At 37.7% G+C, this 26,752-nt stretch overlaps 2 protein-coding genes and 3 non-coding genes across 8 annotated transcripts in view; all 5 read left to right on the top strand.

Moving 5' to 3' along the window:
- Positions 1-769: 769 nt before the first annotated feature.
- RABGGTB (Rab geranylgeranyltransferase subunit beta) lies at positions 770-8,629 on the top strand. The gene is made up of 8 exons (XM_037499960.2): positions 770-2,191; positions 3,313-3,510; positions 4,085-4,190; positions 4,964-5,016; positions 5,099-5,209; positions 5,895-6,020; positions 6,537-6,686; positions 7,062-8,629. The coding sequence occupies exons 2-8, from the start codon at positions 3,322-3,324 to the stop codon at positions 7,200-7,202; spliced, it is 876 nt and encodes a 291-aa protein (XP_037355857.1). The 5' UTR covers positions 770-2,191; positions 3,313-3,321; the 3' UTR covers positions 7,203-8,629.
- Positions 1,807-1,885, top strand: LOC119237348 (small nucleolar RNA SNORD45). The gene has a single exon (XR_005123285.1). It is a non-coding gene; the product is annotated as a small nucleolar RNA SNORD45 (small nucleolar RNA).
- LOC119237347 (small nucleolar RNA SNORD45) lies at positions 2,468-2,551 on the top strand. The gene has a single exon (XR_005123284.1). It is a non-coding gene; the product is annotated as a small nucleolar RNA SNORD45 (small nucleolar RNA).
- On the top strand, positions 3,644-3,715 carry LOC119237349 (small nucleolar RNA SNORD45). The gene has a single exon (XR_005123286.1). It is a non-coding gene; the product is annotated as a small nucleolar RNA SNORD45 (small nucleolar RNA).
- Positions 8,630-8,861: 232 nt separating the features above from the next.
- MSH4 (mutS homolog 4) overlaps positions 8,862-26,752 on the top strand; it is an 82,494-nt gene continuing 64,603 nt past the window's right edge. For all 4 annotated transcript variants that reach the window (XR_005123019.2, XM_037500030.2, XM_037500029.2 and 1 more), the window contains exons 1-3: positions 8,862-9,155; positions 12,287-12,469; positions 23,323-23,483. Coding sequence is in view for 3 of the 4 variants with exons in the window: in XM_037500030.2 (XP_037355927.1) it covers positions 8,924-9,155; positions 12,287-12,469; positions 23,323-23,483 (576 nt within the window). In the remaining variant the exon portion in view is untranslated. The remainder of the gene's footprint in view (positions 9,156-12,286; positions 12,470-23,322; positions 23,484-26,752) is intronic.

The following is a 26,752-nucleotide window of genomic DNA, read 5'->3' as shown; positions in this document are numbered from 1 at the left end:
AATCACTGATAGCTCACATTGCCATATAAGGAAACCTCCAAATTGTTACAGAATAAATCAATTAAAAGAGAATAGCATGCCAATTTTTTATTTTTTTATTTTTTATTTTTGCGCGCCTTATTTTCTAATAGTTGTGTTAAGGGAAAAAGGATGTCCGTTTTAAATCGGGGTTGCCCTGTAACAGTTGTTCAATGTTAAGAGTGAAATAAGTGCACAAATCAAAATAGCTGTAATGACACCTAGTAAATCTTCATTCCGTGATATTTCTGAAAATGCTCGTAAAAGGCAGCTGGCTGTTTCTTTTTTGAAAGTAATTTCTAAATTTTAGCCAGGAGCCTTTCTGAAAGTGGTGGGAGTAGGCGAAGGAAGGTGGGAGCCGAACCCGGAATGAAAATAAACAGGAAGGGAAAGTGAACATTTCCTTCCCATTCACTCAAAAGACACTTTTTAAACACTTAGTATAAGAACTCTACTAATTACGTCATCTCAGAGCTCCAGAGATCCGAGAACCTTAAGAACAAACAATTTCTTAACAGGAATACATATTAAAGTACGACTTAAAACTGCTTTTGACACAAGTAAATGGGGGTAGAAAACGGGCCCCTGAGGCGGGCGCAGACAGAGCGCGGGGTCCTAGGGCCGCCACGAAACGGCCCCGCGCGTCAGGCAGGAGCTTGGTCAGCTATGTCGGGGCGTGGAGGGGGCCTGAAGAGCGCTTCTGCGCAGGCGCGTGCTGCCTAAGCCTACCCTGGAGCACGTCACTCTCCCTTTTCGATTTCAGACATGGTGAGTGTAGCTGTGTTCTCCGCGCTCCTGTCCGGAAGGGTCGGGGGGAGGCCGGGCAGGGTGATCGCTGAGCTGCTCAGGCCCCGAAGGCTTGGATGCCAAGTACTGGAGACTAGTTGGGTTAAGACACGGGCTTTGATGGGTTTCTTGTGGGCTCAGAGAGGGTGAAGAATTAGTCAGCTTTTTTGCTGACCTCGCGGGCACAATTACCGCTGCTAATTTTGCTCCGGCTTCGGGCGGGCCTCTGGATTCAGCGGCCGGATTTTTTAATCCCTTTAAAAAGCCAGGGAAGGGCCTCCATGGTGGCGCAAGGGTTTAAGCGCTGCACTACGAAGCAAGCCGCATCCTCTGCTGCACGAGTTCGAGTCCTCGGCCCGCCAGGGAGCTACCCACATGGCACGGCAGACCTCTCCTGTCTCATCCGCTGCTCTCTCAGCAGTGTGTTTCAGTCAATCTGCCTGTTCTGTTTCCCACTCTGTCTCTGGTGGATCCTCTCATTCCCCCCTGCATCTCTGGCCTGTACCCCAGCTCTTGTATGCATAAGTAAATAAATCTTAAAAAAAAAAAAAAGCCAGGGCAATCTTTTAAAAAAAATCGTTTGGAATATTTAGAATTGCTAGTGGTTTTGTTTTGTTGAAGATACTGCGTATTTTTGGTCGGGTCCGAGGGAAATGCGCTGCTTAATCTTTTGCGGTCCAGGCACCGAAAATCTAGATGGAGTGGAGGCAGGGGGAGGAAATGCTTGCAATTAGAAGCAGTACCTTTAGCACCCGAGGGTGTGTGTTTTCTGTTGAAAGTAAGATTAAAGGTGGATAAAGCTAGTAACATTACATACATAGAAGGTGCTTGATAAAATGGAATTACAAAGAATTATAAATGACTGGTTAGCTTATTTACCATAATGATTAATCTGCTTTCTGTCACATGTAAATGGTAAGTTCTTAATTGGTAAGCTTTGCACTCGACGGTATTGTATTTCATTGTAAGTGAAAGATGATAGATGAAGGTAATAATTTTTTGGGTCAATGATGAGTTGGCATGTATTCTGAATCAAAAGTTGATTATTTCAACCATAGCTCTAGAATTACTCTGAGACCTGAAAAATAACCTGAATCTTAGCTACAAGAGCTTAAGTGTTGAGCTATTTCTGTCAGATATTTGGCAGTTTTTAAAATGAAAGTTTTTTTGTACTGCAAAATGAAAAGAAAAATAAGTTTAGATATGTGTTGAATACATTCTTTGGGCAGAGCATTAGAAGGTAAACATTATGAAAACACTGCTTTTTATTTTTTAAAAGGGTACGCCACAGAAGGATGTTATTATCAAGTCAGATGCACCTGACTCACTGTTACTGGAAAAGCACGCAGATTATATTGCATCCTATGGCTCAAAGAAAGATGATTATGTATGTATGTGTTTTGTGTTGAAAATTTTAAAGAAGTGAGGCTGTAGTATAAGCACTCAGTATTTATGGCCCATGCGTCCTAAAAATGATAGCTCTGGTATGCCAAAGTCTGAAAAGTATGTCTGAAATGTAGCAAGAGTATTGCTACTTTTGGGGATCTAAGGTTGAAGATCCATCACAGTTAACTATGGTTCCTACCTGTACTTCTTACAGACCTTGATAGACAAAACAGACTTTTATCTCCAAGATGTAAGGTTACTGAGATAATGTTTTCAAGGTCGATGATGTGTTGGCATGTATTACCTGAACTTAAAGCTGATGTGTAATAACACTTAAGCTCTAGAATTACGCTGAGACCTTGAGAAAGATTTACCTTAAGTTTTAAATTTTGAAGAATTGTTTTCCTCTCTGGAACCAGTCATAGGAACAATAACCAAACTGAAAGTATGTCATTTACGCCATAGTATCCAAAATACCTGAATGATCAACTATCTTTGATAGTGCCTAGTATTGATGAATTTTTTTAAGTGTTTCATTTACCATAACCTTGTAACTAGTCTACTGCCCACCTACTGATTCTTAAATCACTGAATTGGGTCTGTAGCAAAATGTTGAGATACTTGATTCAAAACCTGTTAAAATGCAAAAAATTTGTTTATGGAGTTTGTATTCATTTGTTCTTAATTTGGTACTGTTATCTTTTTTCCTAACCTTTTATGCTTTGGTTATTTTGACTTTAAAGTTTTACCATTTAATAATGGACAAGTTTCATAGAGTCCCTATATTAAAATAGTGCATATGTAATACTAATGTGGTTACTTAAAAAAAGTCCACACACACCAACTTGCTGATGAAAAAGGTAGGTTTTTTCTTTGGACTTCTGTTGGGCTCTTGGGAGAGATTAAAGGCCTTTGTATAGTGTTTGTCATAGGTGAAGATTTTCTTTGGACTTCTGCTATTTAGCCACCTAAACTTGGGAGGCAGAAGTATAAGGTCGCTACTGATGTTTTAGAATCAGGTGAAATTTGCGGGGGAGGGAGTTGCTAGTTCACTTTATGTGTTTATTCTCTTTAACCCTGTATCAGTTCACATTGACACATTAAAGTAATTGTGTGTTTTAGGAATACTGTATGTCTGAGTATTTGAGAATGAGTGGCGTCTATTGGGGTCTGACTGTAATGGATCTCATGGGACAACTTCATCGCATGAATAGAGAAGAAATTCTAACATTCATTAAGTCATGTCAACACGAGTGTGGTGGAGTAAGTGCTAGTATCGGACATGATCCTCATCTTTTGTACACACTTAGTGCCGTCCAGGTAAATACTGATTAAAGGCAATAGTCTTAGTGTAATCTCTTAAAGTGACAGCAGGGATACCGAAATCTAGGTATTAGGAAGGTGACAAAATTATCATCTGTTAAAAAGTCCTTTTTAAATGAAGTTGCTGCAAGGTCAATGATGTTTTGGCATGTATTAGCTGATTCCAACGTTGATGGAAATTATGAAATTACACTGAGACCTTGGATAATATATTGTTTGTCTTCAGGATATGTAAATATCTGAAAATCTCTAGGTGGAGTGAAATGATTACATTTTGACATTAGTGAAGACACAAATACTGGGTTAATTGTTCCTCTCCTGTAAACATAAGTTAGTCTATTTTACATCATGCTATGCTAAGCTTCAATTTGAATGCAGAAAATAAATGCTTTATTTAAAAATAATGCATTATGGCTAAACATTGGATTTGAGGATAATTTAAATTTTTTTACTCTAGAAAATCTCTGAGAAATATTCATAATACACATAGATGAGAATATGCTGGGCAAACTATTAGGACAAAGTTCTTTTTGAAGTGGCATTTACTTAATATGACTTGTTTTTGTTACAGATCCTTACTCTGTATGATAGTATTAATGTTATTGATGTAAACAAAGTTGTGGAATATGTTCAGAGTCTACAGAAAGAAGATGGTTCTTTCGCTGGAGACATTTGGGGTAATGTCAAGTTTAAATCTATGCTACTCAATACCAGTATTAAAATACTACGTTTTGGTGTTTTGGTAGTAATAAACTTCGTTGCAAAAAAAGTACAATGGTTTGGGAACTTTGCTAATAATTTTATAAGGAGATTTAAGTTGTTCATTTTTTCAGGTCCCACTAAGCAGCTGGTCTAACTGGAGTTAATGGTTTGCTGGAAGTTCCAGCATGCACTGTGCTAGTTATAGCAGCATACAGGAGCACTGGAACAGAGGGGCCAGTCTAAAAGATTTAAGGTAGGTGAAATTTTTTTCCCAATATTTGGTGACTTTGTAAAGTTTTTACAGAAATGCTGGCTAGGGGAAAATAAAAAAACTTTACAAACTTACTGAATATTTGAGTGGAGGGAGGGAATAATACACTACTTGATAAATGTAGATAATCTCTGCTTTAGGGCTCAATACAGTGCAGGCCGGAGAGACCAGCTGCTTCATGGGATGTGAAAATCTACTTTTATATAATAGGGTAAGTTATGGTCATTAGAAATTGATCTTTTGGTTGTTACCTACTTTGCCTTTTCTAGTCACTTTAAACAGTTTGCTCTTATTTTCTTGACAGTGTTTTTGTATAAATTTGTTAAAGAAGTAAAGGCATTTCATTCAGATGTAGCTTTTTTCTTGGTGACCTAAAAGCAAATAAATGTTAGGCTTGAACTCTTCAAAACTTAATGTAGTAGTCATACAATATAGTCAGAATCCTCCTGTGACATGTTTTTGTTTGATCTGTTTCAGGAGAAATTGATACAAGATTTTCTTTTTGTGCTGTGGCAACTTTGGCTCTGTTGGTAAGTTTTGAATATTGTATTGGAATGATTAAACCATGTGAAGGCGCCACAATTTTATTGGCTTTTTTTTTCCTTTTTATAGGGGAAACTAGATGCTATCAATGTGGAAAAGGCAATTGAATTTGTTTTATCATGTATGAACTTTGATGGTGGATTTGGTTGCAGACCAGGTTCTGAATCCCATGCTGGGCAGGTAATTGATTAGAGCAGATTAAATGTGTTGATTTTTAAGGGATAATCCTGTAATAAATTGGAGAGATGTGTTAATAAGAATGCCATGTCTGTTAAAATGATAATTTGAATGTGGAATGTTAGATAAGAGTAGCTTAATTGATGATTAATGAAGGCATTTTTCTGTTTTGTTCCTCACTCTGGCAAATCCTCTCATACACCCTCCATCCCCACCTCTGACCTACGCTCCAGTTCTTATCTGCATAAATAAATAAAAATAAAATCTTTTAAAAAAGGAAAGGCATTTTTAAAACTTTAATTTAGATATCTGTCCTTGGCTGTGGACCCCCTGACGCAAAGGGCTGTATGGTAGGTGTGTAGCCACCAAGACACTTTTAACTAAACAAATCAAAAGTCTTCCCTACCTATTTTGAATAGCCATTTACTTTTGCCAAAGAATATTGTTTTTGTTAATAGTTGGCCAATAAAGTTTGCTTTTAGCCGTAAATATTTTTTTTGCTAAGAATTTCAGTGCAGAATTGGGTCCTAGTAGTTTTTTCAGTTACATGATATATTATTTGCAATACTAAATGTTCGATTTGCCAGAAAGCAAATTTTTTAGATGTGAAATTGAGTATTTGTAATTTGAGTAGTTTTTGTCACTATTAAAATTATTATACACATGTACTTTATGTCTGTAATTTTAGATCTATTGTTGCACAGGATTTCTGGCTATTACTAACCAGTTGCATCAAGTAAATTCTGACTTACTTGGTTGGTGGCTCTGTGAACGACAGTTACCATCTGGTGGGCTCAATGGAAGGCCAGAGAAGGTACATACCTTAAGTGAATGGTAATTTGTTTTAGATTTCCTAGTATTGCTCTTATAAATTGATAGAATGAGCTTTTTACTTTGTTTTCATTTTCACTAGTAGAAATGTATCTCCTAAATGCCTTTGGCAAAAACGTGGAATGATTAGGATTGAAGTGCTTTATATATTGGAGTCCATTTAAGAGACACTCTTTTAAAATATACATTATAAATACACTGTGATACTTTGCCTAAGGAAATGAAACATCACCTTGGATTTCATGAGCCAAGTTTCTAGGATACATGGAACTGATAGGCATTCATGGCATATAGAAACAAAAGTAGATGGATGGTTGTCACTGAATACCGAAACATTTACCATGGGTTTCTGTGGATTGGAGTCTCTCTGCCAGAGTGTCTTTAATTCTAAGCACTTGTATTTATGAATTTCAGAATTAGTTAGCATTTCCCCTCGCTTCCCTGGTATTTGGACTAGAAAACAAATTATGGCAACTTACTGTGGTTTTTTGTCTGCTAGTTACCAGATGTGTGCTATTCATGGTGGGTGTTGGCTTCTCTGAAGATAATTGGAAGGCTTCACTGGATTGATAGAGAGAAACTACGTACTTTCATCTTAGCATGTCAAGATGAAGAAACAGGAGGATTTGCAGATAGACCAGGAGATATGGCAAGTATATTTCTGATGTTTTGGATATTTGCATTTTTATAGTGCTAGGTGTTTTCCTATTGTAAAGGGATGATCTTCCAAGTGTTTCAAAAAAGGATGCAGTTTTGTTATTTTTTTGAGAAAATACACTTTTTGAGAATATACATGAAGGCTATGAAGCAAGTTTACAGAAATTTATTAACAAAAAAAGTCGTATGGTAAAGGTGTTGAAAATCACAGTTTGAAGCCATCGACTTTATTTCAAAAAACTTACAAGCATACTTTCATGTGAAGGAATCAGTATGCCTAGCTGCAGTATAGTTAACCATTATTCAGAAGCATAACTTGAAAGGTTTTCATTTATTTTACTCTATAAATTCTTTTCTTTTAAAATAGGTGGATCCTTTTCATACTTTATTTGGAATTGCTGGATTGTCACTTTTGGGAGAAGAACAGATTAAGCCTGTTAGCCCTGTTTTCTGCATGCCGGAAGAGGTTCTTCGAAGAGTGAATGTTCAGCCTGAACTAGTGGTCTAGATAAACTGGTGCAAAAGTTGCTTACTATATAGTTTTGCTGTTTTAACATTTGCTTTTTGAAAAGTGCTTATCAGATCTAAATGACTACTCTGTTAATATTATGTATATGATTTTATTAATTTTAATAAATTATAATTATAGATATATTGTAAAATAAAGACCTTTATTGTATCTTCAGCTTAAAGCTTTTCTTCTGGAATGCTCTATTTAGATTTGTGGAATGCTATTTTATGTTATATAATGCTGATGTAAATTAATCTGTTAATGATACTATTACCTGATAAATGGATAAACCTCACATGTGAATTAAAGGTACACAAAAATGAATGGCTGTTGAAATTTGGGGAATATTTCATAGGTTTATGGTTACTCTGAATCCATCACAAAATAATTTTAGATAAATGGCAATTCACATTAGAATAGGATTTTAGTATGGGACTATACTAATAAGTTACCCCAATAAGTAATGCAACGGGCGAGATAGGAACAGTCTGCTGTGCCATGTGGATCTGCTCCCTGGCTGTGATGGAACTTGTGCTACAGTGGCTGTGGATAGCTTCGTGGTGCTGAGATTCAATCCCCTGTACCGCCAGGGAGTCCCAAGCACTGCAATTTTTGCACATGGGCGTGTGTGAATACCTTACTGAGTAAGCTATTAAGTATGAATTCAGTAGTGTTTTAAACACAACTAATAATATCCAGTGTTCTCAGTCCTAGCATTTATGAAGTTGGCATTCCCATATTTAAGAAGAGCCAATTTCCTTGAGGTCATCTACAAAACTGAAATCTGTCTTTCTTTAGCTTATTCATATGTGTGAAAGCACAGTAAATTGAGAAATGTTCTTAAAACTTCCAAGATACCTCACCCATTCTGTCCTAAATTCTTACTGTACTAGCCATCTCAGCAGTGACTAACAGCCCTGTGGATATTTTTAAACTGGGAAGTTAACAGTTCTAGTAAGGATAATGTTGGATGGGTTGTGCTAATACATAAAAAATGTTTTTGCATTTTTAGGCACTGCATACACAGTGGACAACGTGTATATTTAAAAATAAAAAGGATGCAAAGGACCTCTCCTTGGTGGCACAAGGAGTTAAGTCTCAGTGCTACAAGAGCTATGGGCAGCCACTGCTGCATGAATTTGATCTCCCTCCAGCCCCTTTCTCCCCACCCCAGAGAGCTGACCCACGTGGTACAGCAGACCAGTCTCACCCAGTCTCACCCACTGCATCCCTCAAGCAGTGTATTTCAGTAGATCTGCCTGTTCTGCCCCCAAATCTCTCTAGTGAATTCTCACCCTCCACCCCCCTGACCTCTGGCCTACAACCCAGCTCTTGTATATGCATAAATAAATAAAACCTTTAAAAAAGTAAGATGCAAGTGTTTGGTGGTATGTGGTAAAAAGGAGCACTAAGCCCTTTGTGATAAATTTATCCAAATCTATAATCATTGATGGGCCTTGGGGGATCCTTTTAAGCAGGTACCTGCAGTTTGAAGAGGCTATACCGACTCAACCAAATCTTGCATAAGTCGTGGGACTGGAATTGGCAGCGATTACATGCCCACATCTGAACTGGGGGAAACTGGCCCTCGTGCGCCTGCGCGCTGCAGCTCCGTGCGCCTGCGCACAGTTCTCCCGCGATTTTTCTCGTGACTTGCCTCGCGCTCCGCGACGCGACGGTCGGGAATCTCAGTACTGGAGGCGGCGGGGTTTGTGAGGATGTTGCGGCCTGACGGCACGGCAACCTCGCCTGGCGCCCCGGCGTCTTCCCCATCGCTAGGGGCGTGGTCACAGGGCCCCCGTTATAATTTCGGACTTCAGGAGACCCCTCAGCGCCGTCTGGCGGCCCGGGCCGCGGCGCCCATCACTCTCGACACGTCGGGCGCGGCCGCCGACCGCAGCAGCAGCAGCAGCATCCCTGGCCGCCCGCCCAGCGCCGGGCTCGCTCGAGGCAAGGGGCGATGGGTGGAGTCCGGGGGGTGGGGTGGGGTGCCCCAGGACCGCAGCTCCCGGGGTTCAGGGAGCATTGGTTAGTACCGCAGAGAAATTTCATTTGAGGGGTGGTTGGAGAACCGGGGGTTTTGGAAATTGGGTATAGATTCTATTACAAGTTTCTGATGGTGGGTGATCGGCTCTGAGTTAGGGTGAATGGACATCTAAATAGGTGCACCTGTTAGGTTGGGAGAGCAGGATGCTAATATTCCGTGCTCCTGTGAACTTAGGGTTCAGTAGAAAAGACAGAATTAAAAGTTAATAAAATCATTTACAAAATAATTAGTCGTGATAACGATATTTCAAAGAACTGTTTTAATTTAAGATTTTATTTATTTATTTATTTATTTATTTATTTATTTATTTATTTATTTATATGAGAGCTGAGGTACAGGCCAGCTGCACGGGAGGGTGAGAGGATTCACCAGAGACACAGCGGGGAGCAGAACAGGCAGATCCACTGAAATACACTGCTGAGGGGAGCAGGGGGCAAGACAGGAGAGTTCCGCCATGCCATGTGGGTATCTCCCTGGCTGCCTGGGAATCGAACCCATGCTGCAGAGGCTGCAGACAGCTTCCCAGCACTGTGCTCAACCTGGTGTGCCATTAGGGAGACCCAAAGAACTGATTTAAAAGATAACTTACAAGTTCTTGAAGTATTCAGTAAAGTAGGGGAACAAAAGTGGGCAAAGAAATTTTACGGGAAGTGCAACTTAACTTGGAATTAAAAGGTTAATTAGGACAAAGAATGTTCATTAACCAGAAGGGAGAGAGAGGAGAAGCTGGGAAACAGTTTTAAGAAATAAAAAGGTGTGAAAGTACGGAACAAAATGTATGATACACATGTTGTGCTTGTAGACTGTGTTTTGTTTGGCTAAAACTAGGAGAATGATATGATATAAACTTGGAGTATGTGTGGGAATTTGATCTGGGAGGCAAGTATGTTTTGTCCATCAGACTTTGGTGACTGCATAGACAGTAAAGCTATTTCCTGATAAAGGGAACTTTGTAGGAAAAACACTTTTAGAGGAAAAATGATGATTTCTCTTTTGGACATGTTGAAGGTGAGGAACCTCTGGGATGTTCTCATTTTCATATTGAGGTGATTTAAATATATGGATCGAAACCTAAGAAGAGAAACTTAGGAGAAATACACTTTTGAAAGTTTCCAGTATATCTGAGGGCAGATGGGAGAATATAAAGATATACAAAACTGAGTTCAAGAAAATTGAATGAAAACTAAGACATGTTTCAAGAAGGGGAAGTAGTGTTGAACTAATGTGTGAACAGTTAGTTTCTGTCTCCAGTTTTTGGTAATCACTTACTTAGCTTCTTCAAGCTTAGGTATGGTAATGACACATTTTGTGTGTTCTACACACTTCTTTATGATGATATCCTTATATCCTATCATATTTTGTACATATTCTTTGTACATTTTATTAAACTCAAATTATCAGTTTCAGTGTGATTTCTGTGGGGACCCATACAAAGAAGTCAGACTTTTTCTGATAGTAGAGACACTGAGGAATTATAAGGAAGGGCGACTTCGTGAAATTTCTTTTTCAGAAACATCACTGGTGATTAATGTGAGACTGGATAGAGAAGCATAATACTCAAGTCAAAGAGAAGAATTAAGAGACTTGAAAAAGATCTGAAGAAGTTATGGCTTAAAATAGACTAGTAGGAGTGGAGATGATGAGAAATTTTAGTGGCAAAAATAAAACAAGACTTTGTCACTTACTGGGTTTTACGATTGAATAAAAGGAATTAGAAATTAGTGCTAACTTTATAACTTGGGTAACATAAAAGATGGTGTAGTTGGTCATGACAGGTAGTAATAAGGAATAAATTTTGAAGGAAAGATAATGAATTCACTTTTGAATATTTAAAAGTTCTGGGTAAATAGAGATTTACATACAAAAGATGCAGGAACAAACGTTAGAGCTATACTATCTAATAGAATGTTCTGTGATGTTGATGATTTAACTTAAATAGACTGATGTAGTGAGAAGCTGCTATATTGAACTACGCACGTATAGGTCTAAGAATGGGTTTTGCATTTATGAAAGGTTGAAAAAATAAAATAATTCTATTTTGTGACATGTGAAATTTATATAAAATTCAGATTTTAGTACTTGGAAGTAAAATTTTATTGAAACAGCCATGCTCAATCATTTGCCATATTTATGGTTACTTATTTGAATGTTGTCAGAGTTGAGTAATTTTGAGAGACTATATGGCCTACAAAACCTAAAATATTTACCATCTGGCCCTTAATTTAAAAGTGTGCTGATCTGTGCTTTATAGTATGAGGAGTTAGGGCTGTACATGAAGGTTTGAGAATTGTCAGGAAATACATATTAATAGAAAGATAAAAGATGGGATGTGAAGAGAAAACGTATAATGTTAATTTGTGAGAGAAAATTGAAAAAATATGAAACCCTGGGAAACCAAGAGCAGACAGACAAAACAGGATCTAGCAAAGGAAACTAAAAGCAAGCGGTTTAAGGGGAATGAAGATAGTTGTCATGAAAAATGAAGAATAGGAGAAAAGAGCCCCACTATATGTATATATGTGTATATTTTATTTATATATATAAATAAAAGAACTTCTGTGTGCTAAGACACTATGTCAACCTGTTTATGTACAGTCTTTCAAGTTTTATGACAACGCTGCAAAATAGTTAATAATCAGTAGGTAATAAACTAAACAAGGAACTGAGTCTACGTGAGTCTTAAACTTTTTATACCATTGGCATAGGGAGAGTTTCAATGAAGAAGTCAAAAGGAAAAGAGGCCTCATAAATACTACATATAATTAGTATGCAAAGTTACACATCTGGTGTATTTGAAAATGAAAAGGTGATTGTAGGCAAGAGTAGTCTTGAACTTGTAGGAGGAAAAGCCATATAAACAAGCACTTTCCCTTATATTTTAGTACAAGATAATTTATTAATGTCATTAAATTTGCCATACTTTGTTCTATTTTTAAAATTAAACAGATGTGTATAGCAAGTGGACATGGTATAAATTATGCAACATTGCATAATTCTGAATCTTTAAGAATTAACACTAATTTTTTGAATTTAGGTTCATACTTTGGAAACAAAAGATCTTATGCAGAAAACACATTTGCATCAGATTTTACTCTTGGCACAAGCTCATCTTCTGTACGAGATAGTAATTACCCTCAGATCCTAAAAACTCCATTGTCTGCTGAAAATGCCCAGAGATCAGCGTATAAAACTTGGACACCACAAATGGGATATTCAGGTAAAATGTTCACTTAGGTGACCATTTGCAACTTAACGTTTTGTAAATTAGGGTACTTTAATTCATTTGAAGTTAGTTATAATTTATATGGAGGATTTAGTGATTATATACATCAGTTTACCCATACCCATAATTTCAACTAATTAAAAAGGCTACATTGTTTCTGATACTGTTTTGTTTTTTTTTTAATAAATATGGGTCTACATTATTTTAACCATTCTGACAAAACAGCACAGAAGGAAAAAGTGCTCCTTTTTATATACAATATTTATTTCATTCTAGAAGTTAGTCTTGATACACTACTGAGTTATTTTAATGCCTGTTTTAGTTTTTATATAAATCTACCAGGTTTTCTTGAGAAAATGGGTGAAATAGTTTTTTATGTTAAGAATTCTCTAAAATACAAACAGTGGATTTCTTGGTTACAGGATATGTGAATGTATACGTTTACATGATAAAGACATTATTTTTTTAAAGTGATTGTACCAGTACACACTCTGACTAATGATGTATGAGAGTTCTTTTTGATATATATCCTCTCTAACATTTGGTACTGTTCGATGTCATATAGTTTGAATTTGCCTTTTCCTGGTTTCTAATGAGGTTGCTTCTATTTTTGTATGCTTTTTGGCCGGTTTCATATATTTTTGTGAAATGACTGTTTTCTGGATTTGTAGACATTCTTTTTTTTTTTTACATCCACTTGTAAAGGTGAAATAGAACAACAAAGTAGCTTTCTGTTTCTTATCAGTAACTTAGGAATCTTTTCCTTTACTTACTAAAATTTTGGAAAAAAAATCATTATCAACTTCTTACTTACCTTGTTACCTCTTCCTCCAAACCGTCAGTTTGGAGAAGTGTTTGTAGGAATTCTTTGTACATTTAAATGCTAAATATTGATGATTATGTGTACTGTATATATCTTCTCTAGTTTTATAGCTTGTCTTTTTTTTTTTCCAAAGATTTATTTATTTATGCATACAAGAGCCGGGGTACAGGCCAGAGGTGTGGGGGGTGAGAGGATTCACCAGAGACAGAGTGGGGAACAGAACAGGCAGACCAACTGAAATACACTGCTGAGGGGAGCAGTGAGCAAGCCAGGAGAGGTCTGCTGCACCATGTGGGTAGCTCCCTGGCTGGGAATCAAACCTGTGCTGTGCTGCAGTGGCTGCGGATAGCTTCACAGGTCGCCACTTAACCCCTTGCACCACAGGGAGGCCCTACAGCTTGTTTTTTTATATGATGTCCTTTGATGAACAAACATCCTTAATTTTATACTTTTTTAGTGAATGCTCTATATCTTTTTTTTTTTTTTTACATTTTTTTTTTTTATTTGTTTGTTTGTTTGTTTTGTTTATACATGCACTGGGTACAGTCAGAAGCGCGGGAGGGTGAGAGAATTCACCAGAGCCAGAGCGGGGAGCAGAACAGGCAGAAGGACCGAAGTACACTGCTGAGGGGAGCAGCGGGCGGCAGGAGAGGTCTGCGCGCCATGTGGGACCCTCCTCCGGTGGCCGGGGGGCAACCGGGGATCGAACCGGCGCCACAGAGGCCGCGGGCAGCTTCGCAACCCAGCGCTCAACCGCTGCACCACAGGGGAGGCCCAATGCTCTATATCTTAAGAGAATGTTTTTTACAATTGTGTGTGTGTATATGTCTTAGGTCATTAGTTTAATTATGTTTAAATCCATATCAGTACTGACTTTTGAGGAGTGTGTTAAAATTTCCCCATTATCATTGTGGACTTACAATTTCCCTTATTTCGTATATTTTGAAGCTATTTTAGTGGAATATAAAAATTTAGCATTGTTATATCTTACTATGAAATGATTCTTCTCTGGGTATGCCTTTTGATTTATTTTATCTCTTAATATATTGCCACACATCTTTTCTATTGGTTAGTGTTTACATAATCTCTCTCTCTCTCTATGTGTGTGTGTGTGTGTGTGTGTATTCATTTTTTTATTCTCAAACTTTTGGATAGGCAAATGTTCTCTAGAGAAAATTCTTCAATACATTTCTACATTATACTACTTTTTTTTAAAAGTTAAATTGAAAGTGTCAATATGACCCCATGATATATTTTTCTAACAGCTTTCTTAAGTTATAGTTAACCTAATAAACTGCACATATTTAAAGTATAAATTCCATTTGTCCTGACACGTATACAGGTATTCATGAAACTCTTTAATGCTTTTAAGATTTTTATATGTATTTTCGTATGTTTGTGTGTATTTTGTCCTGAAGTTTGCTATTTTCAGCAAGAGAAGTTATTCAAATAATTTTGTCCACCATTACCAAAGGCAGAAGTCAGAGTTCTTCATTTTAATAGTCAAATGTATTGATGATTTCTTTTATAATTGCTACTTCTGTGTATTAATTTGGAATTTCATTTTTAAAAAGATTTATTTTTATTTATGCATATAAGAACTGTAGTGTAGACCAGAAGGGAGGTGGGAGAGAGGATTCACCAGAGACAGAGTGGGGAGCAGAACAGGAGGATCTACAAATCGCTGAGGGGAGCAGCAGGTAAGACAGGAGAGGTCTTCTGCACCATTTGTGGGTTAGCTCCCTGACCGGGGATTGAACTTTTGCTGCAGTGGCTGGGATAGCTTGATAGAACTGAGACTTTAACCCCTGCGACACCAGGGAGGCCCAGAAATTTCATTCTTGTACCTGGTCAGAACAATATTTGCTACTTTCTAAGAGTTTCAAAGTTTTTTTTCTCTCCTTTTATTAATTTTTTACATTGTTATATATTTTGACTTTTAAGTATTTAATATACCTGGCATTGATTTTTGTTTATAAGAGGCAACAAGTCAACTTCATTTTTTCCATAGAGATAATTTCTATTTCTTGAATATCCTTCCATTCTCCACTGACTTACAATTTCATCTTTGTCATATACCAGAGGCACATTCACATTTGTACATGCATGTGTTCGCGCACACACATTCACACACAAACTCACAGAGTTCTGTCTGTTTAAGCTGGTATCATACTGTGAAGAAAGTAAATCTTGATATCTAGTATATAGTCAACTATTATTTATACCTTGTTTATGCCTACATGTTATTCCTTGCAGAAAGACTTCTGTGATACTGTAAGTGTGGATTAAACCTTTCTGCTAAGTGTCCCTATTGTACTTTACATTTTACTAATGATATTGCTATTTGAATTGTCTTTCTTCTCTGCTAGACTATAAACTTTATGCGGAAAGAGACTGTAGTAGTCCAGATCTATTCTGAAGATAGAACCACAGTGACTTAAACAGGGGAGATGTAATATAAAGTCTCATGAAATTATTATAAAAGAGTAACTGTAGGGTATAAGAAAACCTCATAAGGCACCCTAGGATTGAGGGCTGTTCCCAAGAGTTCATAATTGGAAGAGGGTCCCTTCTGGAACCCATATTCAAGATTAGGGTATTGATCTCATTAGAGAAGTGGAATTGAACATACTGAATGACACAGCTTACAGATTTATAAGGCCAGAGTTTTTCTGCTTTCCAAGAAAGGTTGAGAGAAAGCAGACAGGAAAAGTGAACTATAACTAGTGACTGGCATTGTGACTGTACAGAGGGACTGGGCTCTGGTGTGGGCAGGAGGTCTGGAGCACACAGTCTTCCTTTTGGGGGGACAGTGGCATCAAGAGAAATGTAGGAGACAAACTTGAGGAAAGGTGAAAGAGTAGAATCAGGGTAATATATAGACTGGAGGCTTAGAAAGTAGGACATCTGTTTCAAGAGGGCTCCCAGAAGGGCTGGGACTGTGAGATTTCCAAGGGACAGTGCTTACTGTATGCGGCTGGGGCATATCTCCACCAGATGTCCTCATACTTACACTGCTGATCCACCATGCTGCAGTGAAAACTGCAGGAGAGTCCTTCATTCTACAGGGTCCATCAGTGTCTTCTGAAAAAGACATTATGTACACTTTAGAGGAGAATCATTATAGGAATTCTGTTCATAATTGCAGAGCTTATAATTAAAGGGTGAATTTGGAGGTGAATGACATTAAATTGATAACGGGTCTAACTCATGGCTGCTCAACTTCCATATGTATCCATCTACTTACATTTGGACTTCTTTATAACAGCAAAACAGTTCTTTCTTTTTTTTTAAAAAAAAAAACAACTTTTTTTTAAAGATTTATTTATTTTTATACAAGAGCTGGGGTACAGGCCAGAGGTGTGGGGGGTGAGAGAATTCACCAGAGACAGAGCAGGGAGCAGAACAGGCATATGGACTGAAAACACTGCTGAGGGGAGCAGCAGGAGAGACAGGAGAGGTCTGCCGCTTCATGTGGGTATCTCCCTTGCCGGCCGGGATTGAACCCGCACTGCAGAGGCTGACGGACAGCTTCACAGTGTGGCACTCAACTCCCTATGCTGCTGGGGAGGCTCCAGTTCTGTCTTTCTACCTAACAGAATACATCTAGCCTCGCAACTAGAGTTGTCATTCTTTACCAAAATGAGAAGACTTACTGTCTCAAATCATTGTTTGTTGATTATTTCATATTCAATCATGGCCCCATTGAATCTTCTGTCACCCAAAGAGTAACCACAAAGTTATTGTCTAATAAGTTGTGTATAAAATTTTAAAAATTGAAATGATAGAGAAGATAATGGCTAGTTTGTACAAATAAACACACACACACACACACACACACACACACCCCCAAAGCATAGAGAAAATACGCAAAACTACTACAGTTCTTGTTTGTGTAATTCATCATGAGGTTGCAGTTGATACCTATGGCTTTCTCCATTACTCATTTTATGTTTCTCTTACCTTAAGCAATAAGCATGGAGTAAGTAATCCAAACATTCATTGCTGGAGGGTCTAAGTTCTTAGTAATCCTGTTTTTTCTGGTTGTGGTAGTTCTCCATTAACCTTTAATATTGAAAATACTAAAAGGTGCCCCAGAGAATCCCCTGAATTCCAGATATGGTTCTCTTTGCCTTCATCGCATAATACAATATGGTGATTTCCCTTGGTAACCAGGATCTACTGCTCCATTCATAGGTGCTACCTACCCCCCTGCCCCTTGCCTGTTGTTCAGTAGCATAAATAAGAAGTCCAGAAAGACCAGGTGGCAGTCTCATCTTCCAATGTAGAGGTAACATTGTTGTGTCATCTGGCAGAAGCACTAACCTGTGAAGACCAAGATTTCCAAGTAATAGAGAGATCAAAATTGTGAGGGTGGATGCATATATCTTTAGGTAGCTTAGTAGGTATGATAAGTGAAAGTAGCCACTTCTACTTCCACCCCCTGATTTTTGGATATGTGTATTCTGGCAATGAGGAGTATAGCATCGCATTATGGTCTCTGAATCAAAGTATAAACTGTCCTGTAAGACACAACCCCATTTTCAGGGAAGTGTTTTCTACTTGGCACCATAACTGAATCTTCAGTAAGCCACTTGTCTTTTGATTAATTAGACATTTCTGGGTGATGGAGTATATATGACCTGTTGATTCAATGGGGATGAGCCCATTGATGTGAAATGAATTCCTTGATTAGGTGTAATACTGTGTGGAATGACTGAATGGTGGATAAGGTAGGCTATGAGTTCACAGATGAACATGTTGGTGGAAGTATTGTGGGTCAGAAAGACAAAATCATATCTAGAATATGTGTTTATTCCACTGAAGATAAAATTTTCCCTTCCATGGTGGAAGAATCCAGTGTATTCAACCTAGTATCAGCTGTCCTCTTGGAGAGTGGTACTGTATGGGGCATTAAATGCTGACCTCTGCTGTTGGCACATTGGGCACTCAGGAGTGGTGTTAGCCAAGCCCACCTTGGAGAGAGGAAGTTAGTAATGATAAGGATACAATAAATAGTAATGATAAGGATACAATAAAATAACCAAATTAAATTGGTTTTTCTCATTTACTGCTGATGACATTAAAAACTGGTACAATTCTGAAAAGAAATTTGGCAGTATAGAAGAGATCATTATAAAATGGTGATTTTCATTTGTTCTAGTAATTTGACTTCTAAGGATTTGTTTTAAAGAAATAATAAGAAACCCAGAAAATATTTTCATGTACTGGGATGCTCATCATAGTATTATTTATGAGCTATCAATGTAAATGTTCTTTTAGAAGCTTAAGGGACATATCTTCTGAGTATACTGAATTTCCACTGGAACTTGATATTTATTTTCTAGTTAAAAATAAGGTCATAGTCTATTGCATAATTTAAGCTCATTTCTATAGAGCTGATATAAATACAGTCACTATGTATAAAATGGTGTTCATAACAAAAGGGTTCCAAGGTCTAGACACAATATTTCTTTCTTTATTATTAATATATATTTTTTACATCATTGCTTATTTTTGTACAATGTATGCTTGTATGGTTTCTCCTTTCAGGTGTATTCCCTGTAAAATTCCCACCACCAATTTACCCATGAACCATTACCATAGTCCCTTGTGCTCTCCTCTCCCCTGTTTTGATTCTTCTACCTCTTCCTCCTTTCCAGAATATCTCTGATATTTAGTTGCCTACTAATTAATTAATTTATTTATTTTTATTGTTATTGTTATTTTTTCCCTGATCCCTTATTTGGTTCCCCTCTATTCCGCCTAGAAGTGAAAACATATGATATTTTTCTTTTTCCTTTCTGGCTTATTTCACTGAGCATAATCCTTTCTAGCTCCATCCATGTTGCTGCAAATGGCATGAGTTTATCTTTTTTGATTGCTAAGTAGTATTTCATTGGGTACATACCACATCTTCTAGATCTAGTCATCTATTTTTGGGCATTTGGGTTTCCATATCTTACCTATTGTAAATAGTGCTGCAGTAAACATAGGGGTGCAGGTATCATTTTGAATTAGTGTTTTTCTGTTTGGGTAGATTCCTAGGAGTGGAATTGCTGGATCATATGGTATCTCCAGTTTTAGTAGTTTGCGGAACCTACACATATCTTTCCTTAGTGGTTGAACCAGTTTGCATTCCCACCAGTAATGTAGGAAAGTTCCTTTTTCTCTACATCATCGCCAACATTTGTTGTTGCCTGTTTTGTTTTTTTAAAGATTTTATTTAGTTTTGCATAGAAGAACTGGGGTACAGGCCAGAGGTATGGGGGGGGGTGGGATAGAGGATTCACCAGAGACAGCATGGGGAGCAGAACAGGCATATTTACTTAAAAAACATTGCTGAGGGGAGCAGTGAGTAAGACAGGAGAGGTCTGCTGTGCCATGTGGGTTAGCTCCCTGGCTGGGGATCTTACTCTGGCCATGTGGGTGATAGCTCTGAGACTTAACCCCTATGGCATACCCGGCCCTGTTGCCTGTTTTTTCTTTCATATGTGCTGTTCTCACTGGTGTAAGGTGGTATCTCTTTGTGGTTTTGATTTGCATTTCCTTGATTATAAGTGATGTTGAACATTTTTCATATACCTATTGGTCATTTGCATTTCCTGTTTGGAGAAGTGTCTTTTTAGCTTTGCTGCCAATTTTTTAACTGATTGTTTATTTTGTTTTTAGTGAGTCTTGTGAGCTCTTTGTAGACCCTTGTGATCAGTCCCTTATCAGTCAGTTGTATTGTGTGCAAAAATTTTCTCCCAGTCAGTAGGATATCTCTTTGTTTTAGTTATTGTCTCTTTTGCTGTATAGATGCTTTGTAGTTTGATGCAGTCCCAGCTGTTTATCTTTTCCTTCACTTTTTCTTTGCTTTGGGGCATGTAGACATAATAGATATTTAAATGAACTCTTAAGTTGACTACTGACTCAGGTAGCATAAATGTGTAAGTAATTTCTTAGGTATTATAATAGAAGAATAGGTATTAGATGGAAGAAAAGAATCTAGGGCCGGGAGGAAAAGTAGGGATGGAAAGGGGATTAAAAAATTGATAGGTAATAAAAGATAATTTTGCTTCTTTGAAAATATAATTTTAGTTATTTTTAGTCTGACTTTTTTTCATCCATGAATAATGCTCTGTATTGAAGTAATTCATATACCTTACAAATCACCTCTGTGTTATTGCATTTAATTCTACAACAACTTTGTTAATAAGACTTGGTATTTTTAGTTTAGAGATGCAGAAGTGGCAAATTCAGAAAGGTTAAACAATTTACTTAAATATTCATTGTTTGAAAAGTATAGATTTTAAAATAAGTAATATATATATAGTGATTAAGAATACTAACTCTGAAGTGAGGCTGCCTGGGTGTAATATCTTACTATTAGTTCTGTCTATGACTTGGTCTCCTTATAATGTCTTTTTAACAGAATTGTTGTGAAAATTAAATAAGCTAATCTAAGAGCTTAGAACATTCTTGGCACATTAATAAAATATCCAACTTTATCCAAATGTATCATAATTGGATTTTATAATTGTACAATGTTTTATATTTTTATTTATTTATTTTTATTTTTTAAAGATTATTTATTTATACAAGAACCGGGATACAGGCCAGATTTGTGGGAGGGTGAGAGGATTCACCAGAGACAGAGCAGGGAGCAGAACAGGCAGACTGATGAAATACACTGCTGAGGGGAGCAGTGGGCGCAACAGGAGAGGTCTGCCGCGCCATGTGGGACCCTTGCTGGCTGGGATCAAACCAGCCCTGCAGAGGCTGCGGACAGCTTCACAGCGCTGTGCTCAACTACCTGGGCCACCAGGGGAGGCCCATGTTTTCTATTTTTAAAAGGTATCTCATTTATAATCCCATTTGAGCCTTTCAACCGGCTTTTGATTTAGGCAGAAAAGTTACTACATTTATTTTGTGGTTTTTAAATTATCATGAAATAATTTACTCACATTTATATAGCTTTTATTTTTTTTAAAAAGATTTTATTTACTTTTGCATAGAAAAGCTGGGGTGTAAGGCTGAGGTGGAAGTGGGGAGAGGATTCACCAGAGACATTGTGGAGCAGAGCAGGTGGATTTACTGAAATACACTGCTAAGGACAGCAGGTGAGATGAGAGGTCTGCTGTGCCATGTGGGTTAGCTCCCTGGCTGGAGATCGAATTCAGGCTGTTGTGAACTCTCGAGGTGGGCAGGTGGGCCATCTAAGTGATAGTTCTGAGACTTAACCCCTTAGCCACGAGGGAGGCCCTGTATAACTTTTAAATGATAGGGTAGGGTCAGAAAACCTTACCCTTATCTAGATTTTCTGACAACAAATTCCATCTTCCTTTCATTACATCACTCTAATAAAATGCAAAATAAAAGACTGTATTCATTATTTCTAAATGTGAAGATAAGTTTTGATGAACATTTTTGTTTGATCTGGATATGAAAAGTTACTGTATTTTTATTGTGGAGGTTAAAGAAATTTAAAAAATGCGTAGTGAAATACTATTATTTTAAATCCTTGTTAATATTTTGACAGTATAGTTTTTCTCCCCTCAGGTGCGGTCACCATAGTTCTCCTACTACCAGAACACCATCATCCTCCATCGTAGTCCATTGTGCTCTCCCCACCCGCTCCCAACCCTTTCCCCTTTCCCCTTTCCCTCTGATGCCTCAGATCTGTGATCAGCTTGTAGTGTTTGTCTGATTCTTTCTCTGTATTCCATATATAAGTGACACCATCCAGTATTTATCTTTATTTTTCTGGATATTTCAGTTAGCATAATCCCTTTCAGCTCTATCCATGTTGCTGCAAATGGCTTGAATTTATCTTTTTTGATCGCTGAGTGGCAAGTAAACCATTCCACCAATCTGTTCTTGGACATTTAGGTTATTTCCATATCTTGGCTATTGTAAATAATGGTGCAGTAAATATAGGACTGCAGGTTTCCTTCTGAATTAGTGTTTTTGTGTTCTTTGGGTATATGCCTAAGAGTAGATTTGCTGCTGGGGTCAAATGGCAGAGCCATTTTCAGTCTTTTAAGGAGCCTCCACACAGTTTTCCATAGGGGCTAGACCAGTGTACATTCCCATCAACAGTGTAAGAGGGTTCTTTTTCTCCATACCCTCATTGGCACCTGCTGTTTCTGGTCATTTTTTTTCAAAGATTTATTTATTCATGCATATAAGAGCTGGGGTACAGGCCAGAGATGCGGGGGGTGAGAGGATTCACCAGAGACAGAGTGGGGGACAGAACAGGCAGACTGACTGAAATACACTGCTGAGGGAACAGTAGGTGAGACAGGAGAGGTCTGCCTCGTCATGTTTGTTGCTCCCTGGCCGGCCGGGGATTGAACTCATGCTGCAGAGGCTATGGATTGCTTCATAGTGCAGTGCTTAACCCCTTGCCAGGGAGAACTCTGGTCTTTTTTAACATAGGTCATTTACTGGTATGAGGTGGTATCTCATTGTGGTTTTGATTTGTTTTTCCCTGATGTTAAATGATGATGAACATTTCATATGTCAGCCATTTGTTTATCTTCTTTGGAGAAGTGCCTATTTAGCTCTTCTGTGCACTTTTTTTATTAGGTTATTTGTTTTCTTTTTGTTGAGTTGTACAAACTTTTTGTAGATCTTTAATATAAGTCCTTTGTTAGATGAATGGTGTACAGATATTTTCTCCCATTCAGTATGGTGTCTCTTTGTTTTGGTTATGGTCTCTCTCTCTCTGCAGAAGCTTTTTAGTTTGGTGTAGTCACAATTGTTCATATTCTTTTTTGTTTTCTTTGCTGCTGGGGATAAATCTGCAAAGATTGCTAGAGCTTATGTCATAGAATGTGGTGCCTATGTTTTCTTCAATGTATTTTATGGCTTGAAGTATTATATCCAAGTCTTTTATCCATTTTTGAAGTTATTTTTGATGAGAAAAATATTTCCTTGATATTATAACTGTGTTCTATGTTTGATTCTGTGCAGTTATATAAAATGAACTAAAATTATTAATATTCATACTTTTTTTCTAAAAATTTTTTTTTAATAGCTACATCCTCATCTGCAGTTTCTGCACACTCTCCATCAGTTATTGTAGCTGTTGTAGAAGGAAGAGGACTTGCCAGAGGTGAAATAGGAATGGCAAGTATTGATTTAAAAAGTCCACAAATTATATTATCTCAGTTTGCAGACAACACAACATATGCAAAGGTATGTATTTCTAATCCTAGAAAATGGTTAATCCAGTAGGCATTATGTTGATTTTCAAGTCCGTGCTTTCCTAATTAATTTACTTTTTGGTAGAATAAAGTTACCCATGTTTGCATCAGCATAGGTTATTCTAAATTAAAATGAAATTGTGTTACATCTGATTTTACATTTTCAGTGTATTTTGTCCTAAAAATAATGTGCTTTACACTATTACTTGAACATTCCAAATTATTATACTATTAGTTTTGAGAATTAATATCTTTAATGATTCTTTTTTTAAAAAAGATTTATTTATTTATATAAGAACTGGGGTACAGGCCAGAGGCGCGGGAGGGTGAGAGGATTCACCAAGAACAGAGCGGGGAGTAGAACAGGCAGACAGACCGAAGACACTGCTGAGGGGAGCAGTGGGCGACACAGGAGAGGTCTGCCGCGCCATCTGGGTTTCTCCCTGGCTGGCCGGGAATCAAACCGGTGCTGCAGAGGCTGTGGACAGCTTTACAGTGCTGCGCTTAACCCGCTGCCCCATCAGGGATGCCCTAAATTAATGATTCTTAGACTCATTAACAAAATAATACCTGTGATAATGCTAACTTCAGAGGGTCTTCTGAATTGTATTTGAATGTTATTTTTCATTGTTAAGGGAAACTGGTTTCTTAGCTGTCATAATTTAGTCTCTTACCTTCATTCCTATAACTTGTCAGTTTGGGCCACTGGCCTGTTTTCATGGGAATTTGTGTGATTTATCAGGTAGAAGAGTCTACTTCTAATTTCTATATTCTAAAGTTTATTTGGCCCAATTACTAATATTTAATACAGTATTCTATAATATATGGTGTATTTTTCTTATTCCTTAATTTTTTAAATTAACTAATTTATTTTTAATTGAGGTAAATTTTAGATACCCTCATCAGGTATAGTGATAGACTACCATAGTGCTCTCACCACCAAACTAACCCAAAGACCATCACCATGGTCTATTGTGCTTCCCTCCCTCTTTGTTCTTACCCCTTTCACATCCTCTCCACATCTTGGTGCTTCAATTCAGTCAGCTGTCAAAGGTTAGTTTTTAAGCTTGTCTTTATCTGACTCTTAGTTTAGTTACTTTATATTCCGTATTTAGTGATACCGTATGGTATTTATCTTTCTCCTTCTGACTTATTATCTCTTCCAGCTTCATCCATAATGCTGCAAATAGCATGAATTTATCCTTTTTGATTGCTGAGTAATAGTCTATTTTATATTTATACTGTATCTTGATTCACTCATTTGTTTTGGGGCAATTAGGTTGTTTCCATAATTTAGCTGTAGTAAATAGTGCTGCAATAAACATGGGAGTGCAAATTGCTTTTTGAATTAGTGATTTTGAATTTTTTGGGTGGAGACCTAGGAGTGGAAGTACTGGGTGGATGGGTGTTCCATTTTTGATGTTTTGAGACACCTCCACACTACTTTCCATAAAAGCTAGACCAGTTTGCATTCCCACCAGCAGTGTAGGAGCGTTCCTTTTTCTCCACATCTTCACCAGCACTTGTTGTTTCTGTTCTTTTTGATATGGGTCATTCTCTTAGATGTGAGATGTTGTCTCAATGTGGTCTTGATTTGCATTTCCCTAATTATAAATGATGGTGAACATTTTTTCATGTGCCTGTTTTCCATTTGTATGTCTTCGTAGAAAAAGTATCTGTTTAGTTTTTCTGTCCATTTTTTTTTATTTTTTTATTTTTTTATTTTTTTTTAATTTTCTAGAGGCATGTCTTATTTATTTATTTATTTATTTATTATTTGTTTGTTTGTTTGGTTTATACATGCACTGGGTACAGTCAGAAGCGCGAGAGGGTGAGAGAATTCACCAGAGCCAGAGTGGGGAACAGAACAGGCAGAAGGACCGAAGTACACTGCTGAGGGGAGCAGCGGGCGGCAGGAGAGGTCTGCGCACCATGTGGGACCCTCCTCCGGTGGCCGGGAGCAGCCGGGGATCGAACCGGCGCCGCAGAGGCCGCGGGCAGCTTCGCAACCCAGCGCTCAACCGCTGCGCCACCGGGGAGGCCCCAATTTTTTGATTGGGTTATTTCATTTGTGGAATTTTATGAGTTCTTTGTATATGTTTGATATCAGTCCTTTGTCAGAAATAAGGTGTACGAATATTTTCTCCCATTCGGTAGGGTGTCTTTTCATTTTATTTATGGCTTCTTTTGCTGTGCAGCAGCTTTTTAGTTTGATGGTTTTCCAATTATTTATCTAATTCCCCTCTGTAGTCCCTAGCATGTAAGTTTTCTTTTTCTCAATAAATTTTTGGCATAGTTACCCTAAATAATATTAGTACTGCATAATAAGTTTGTCTCTGGGTCCTTTGATTTTTTTTTTTTTTTGCATAGAAGAACTGGGGTGTAGGCTATAGGTGTGGGGGGTGAGAGGATTCACCAGAGACAGAGTGGGGAACAGAATAGGCACATCTACTGAAGTATACTGCCGAGGGGAGCAGGGGGCGAGACAGAAAAGGTCTGCTGTGCCATATGTGGTTAGCTCCTTGGCTGGGGATCAAACTTAAGCCATATTGGTGATAGTGATGAGACTTAACTCCTACACCACAAGGGAGGCCTGTACATCACATTTTTTTTTAAAGATTTATTTATTTATGCATATAAGAGCTGGGGTACAGTCCAGGGATGTGGGGGGTGAGAGAACTCATCAGAGACAGAGTGGGGAACAGAACAGGCAGAATGACTGAAATAAACTGCTGAGGGCAGCAGCGGGCGAGACAGGCGAGGTCTGTTTTGCCATGTGGGTCTCTTCCTAGCTGACCGGGGATCAAACTCGTGCTGCAGAGGCTGTGGGTTTCTTCATAGTGCAGTGAGTGCTTAACCCCTTGTGCCACCAGGGAGGCCCCCGTATATCACATTCTTTATGTAATTCAAAAAAAAAAATAGGAAAAAAAAAGATTGAAAAGACACTGCATATAGGCATATTGATTAAGAATAAATGTCTTTATAGTTCTAAGAAATGTATCTTATGTTGTGCATTTAGTCATAAAGCAGATTTTTCCCATCTGTATTTCTTTACTTTTCAATTACTGAGCTATATCAGTGTGACCATACTAATTATAGCGCCATAGTTATGTTAGGAATGTGTTTATGTTCTTTCTGAAGATGGATAAAATGTTGACCAGAAGAATTTATTTTAAATTCTTTCTTATTTTAGAAAGACATATTTGATAATACAAATTAATTCTTATGCTTAGAATTACTGCAAACTTATGAGAAAAACAT

Source organism: Talpa occidentalis, unplaced genomic scaffold (assembly GCF_014898055.3).
Source record: "Talpa occidentalis isolate TD23 unplaced genomic scaffold, MPIMG_talOcc4v2.1 talOcc4.9, whole genome shotgun sequence".
NCBI classification, from domain to species: domain Eukaryota; kingdom Metazoa; phylum Chordata; class Mammalia; order Eulipotyphla; family Talpidae; genus Talpa; species Talpa occidentalis.
Note: the sequence above shows the minus strand (reverse complement) of the source record. Positions and strands in the feature narration are given on the sequence as shown.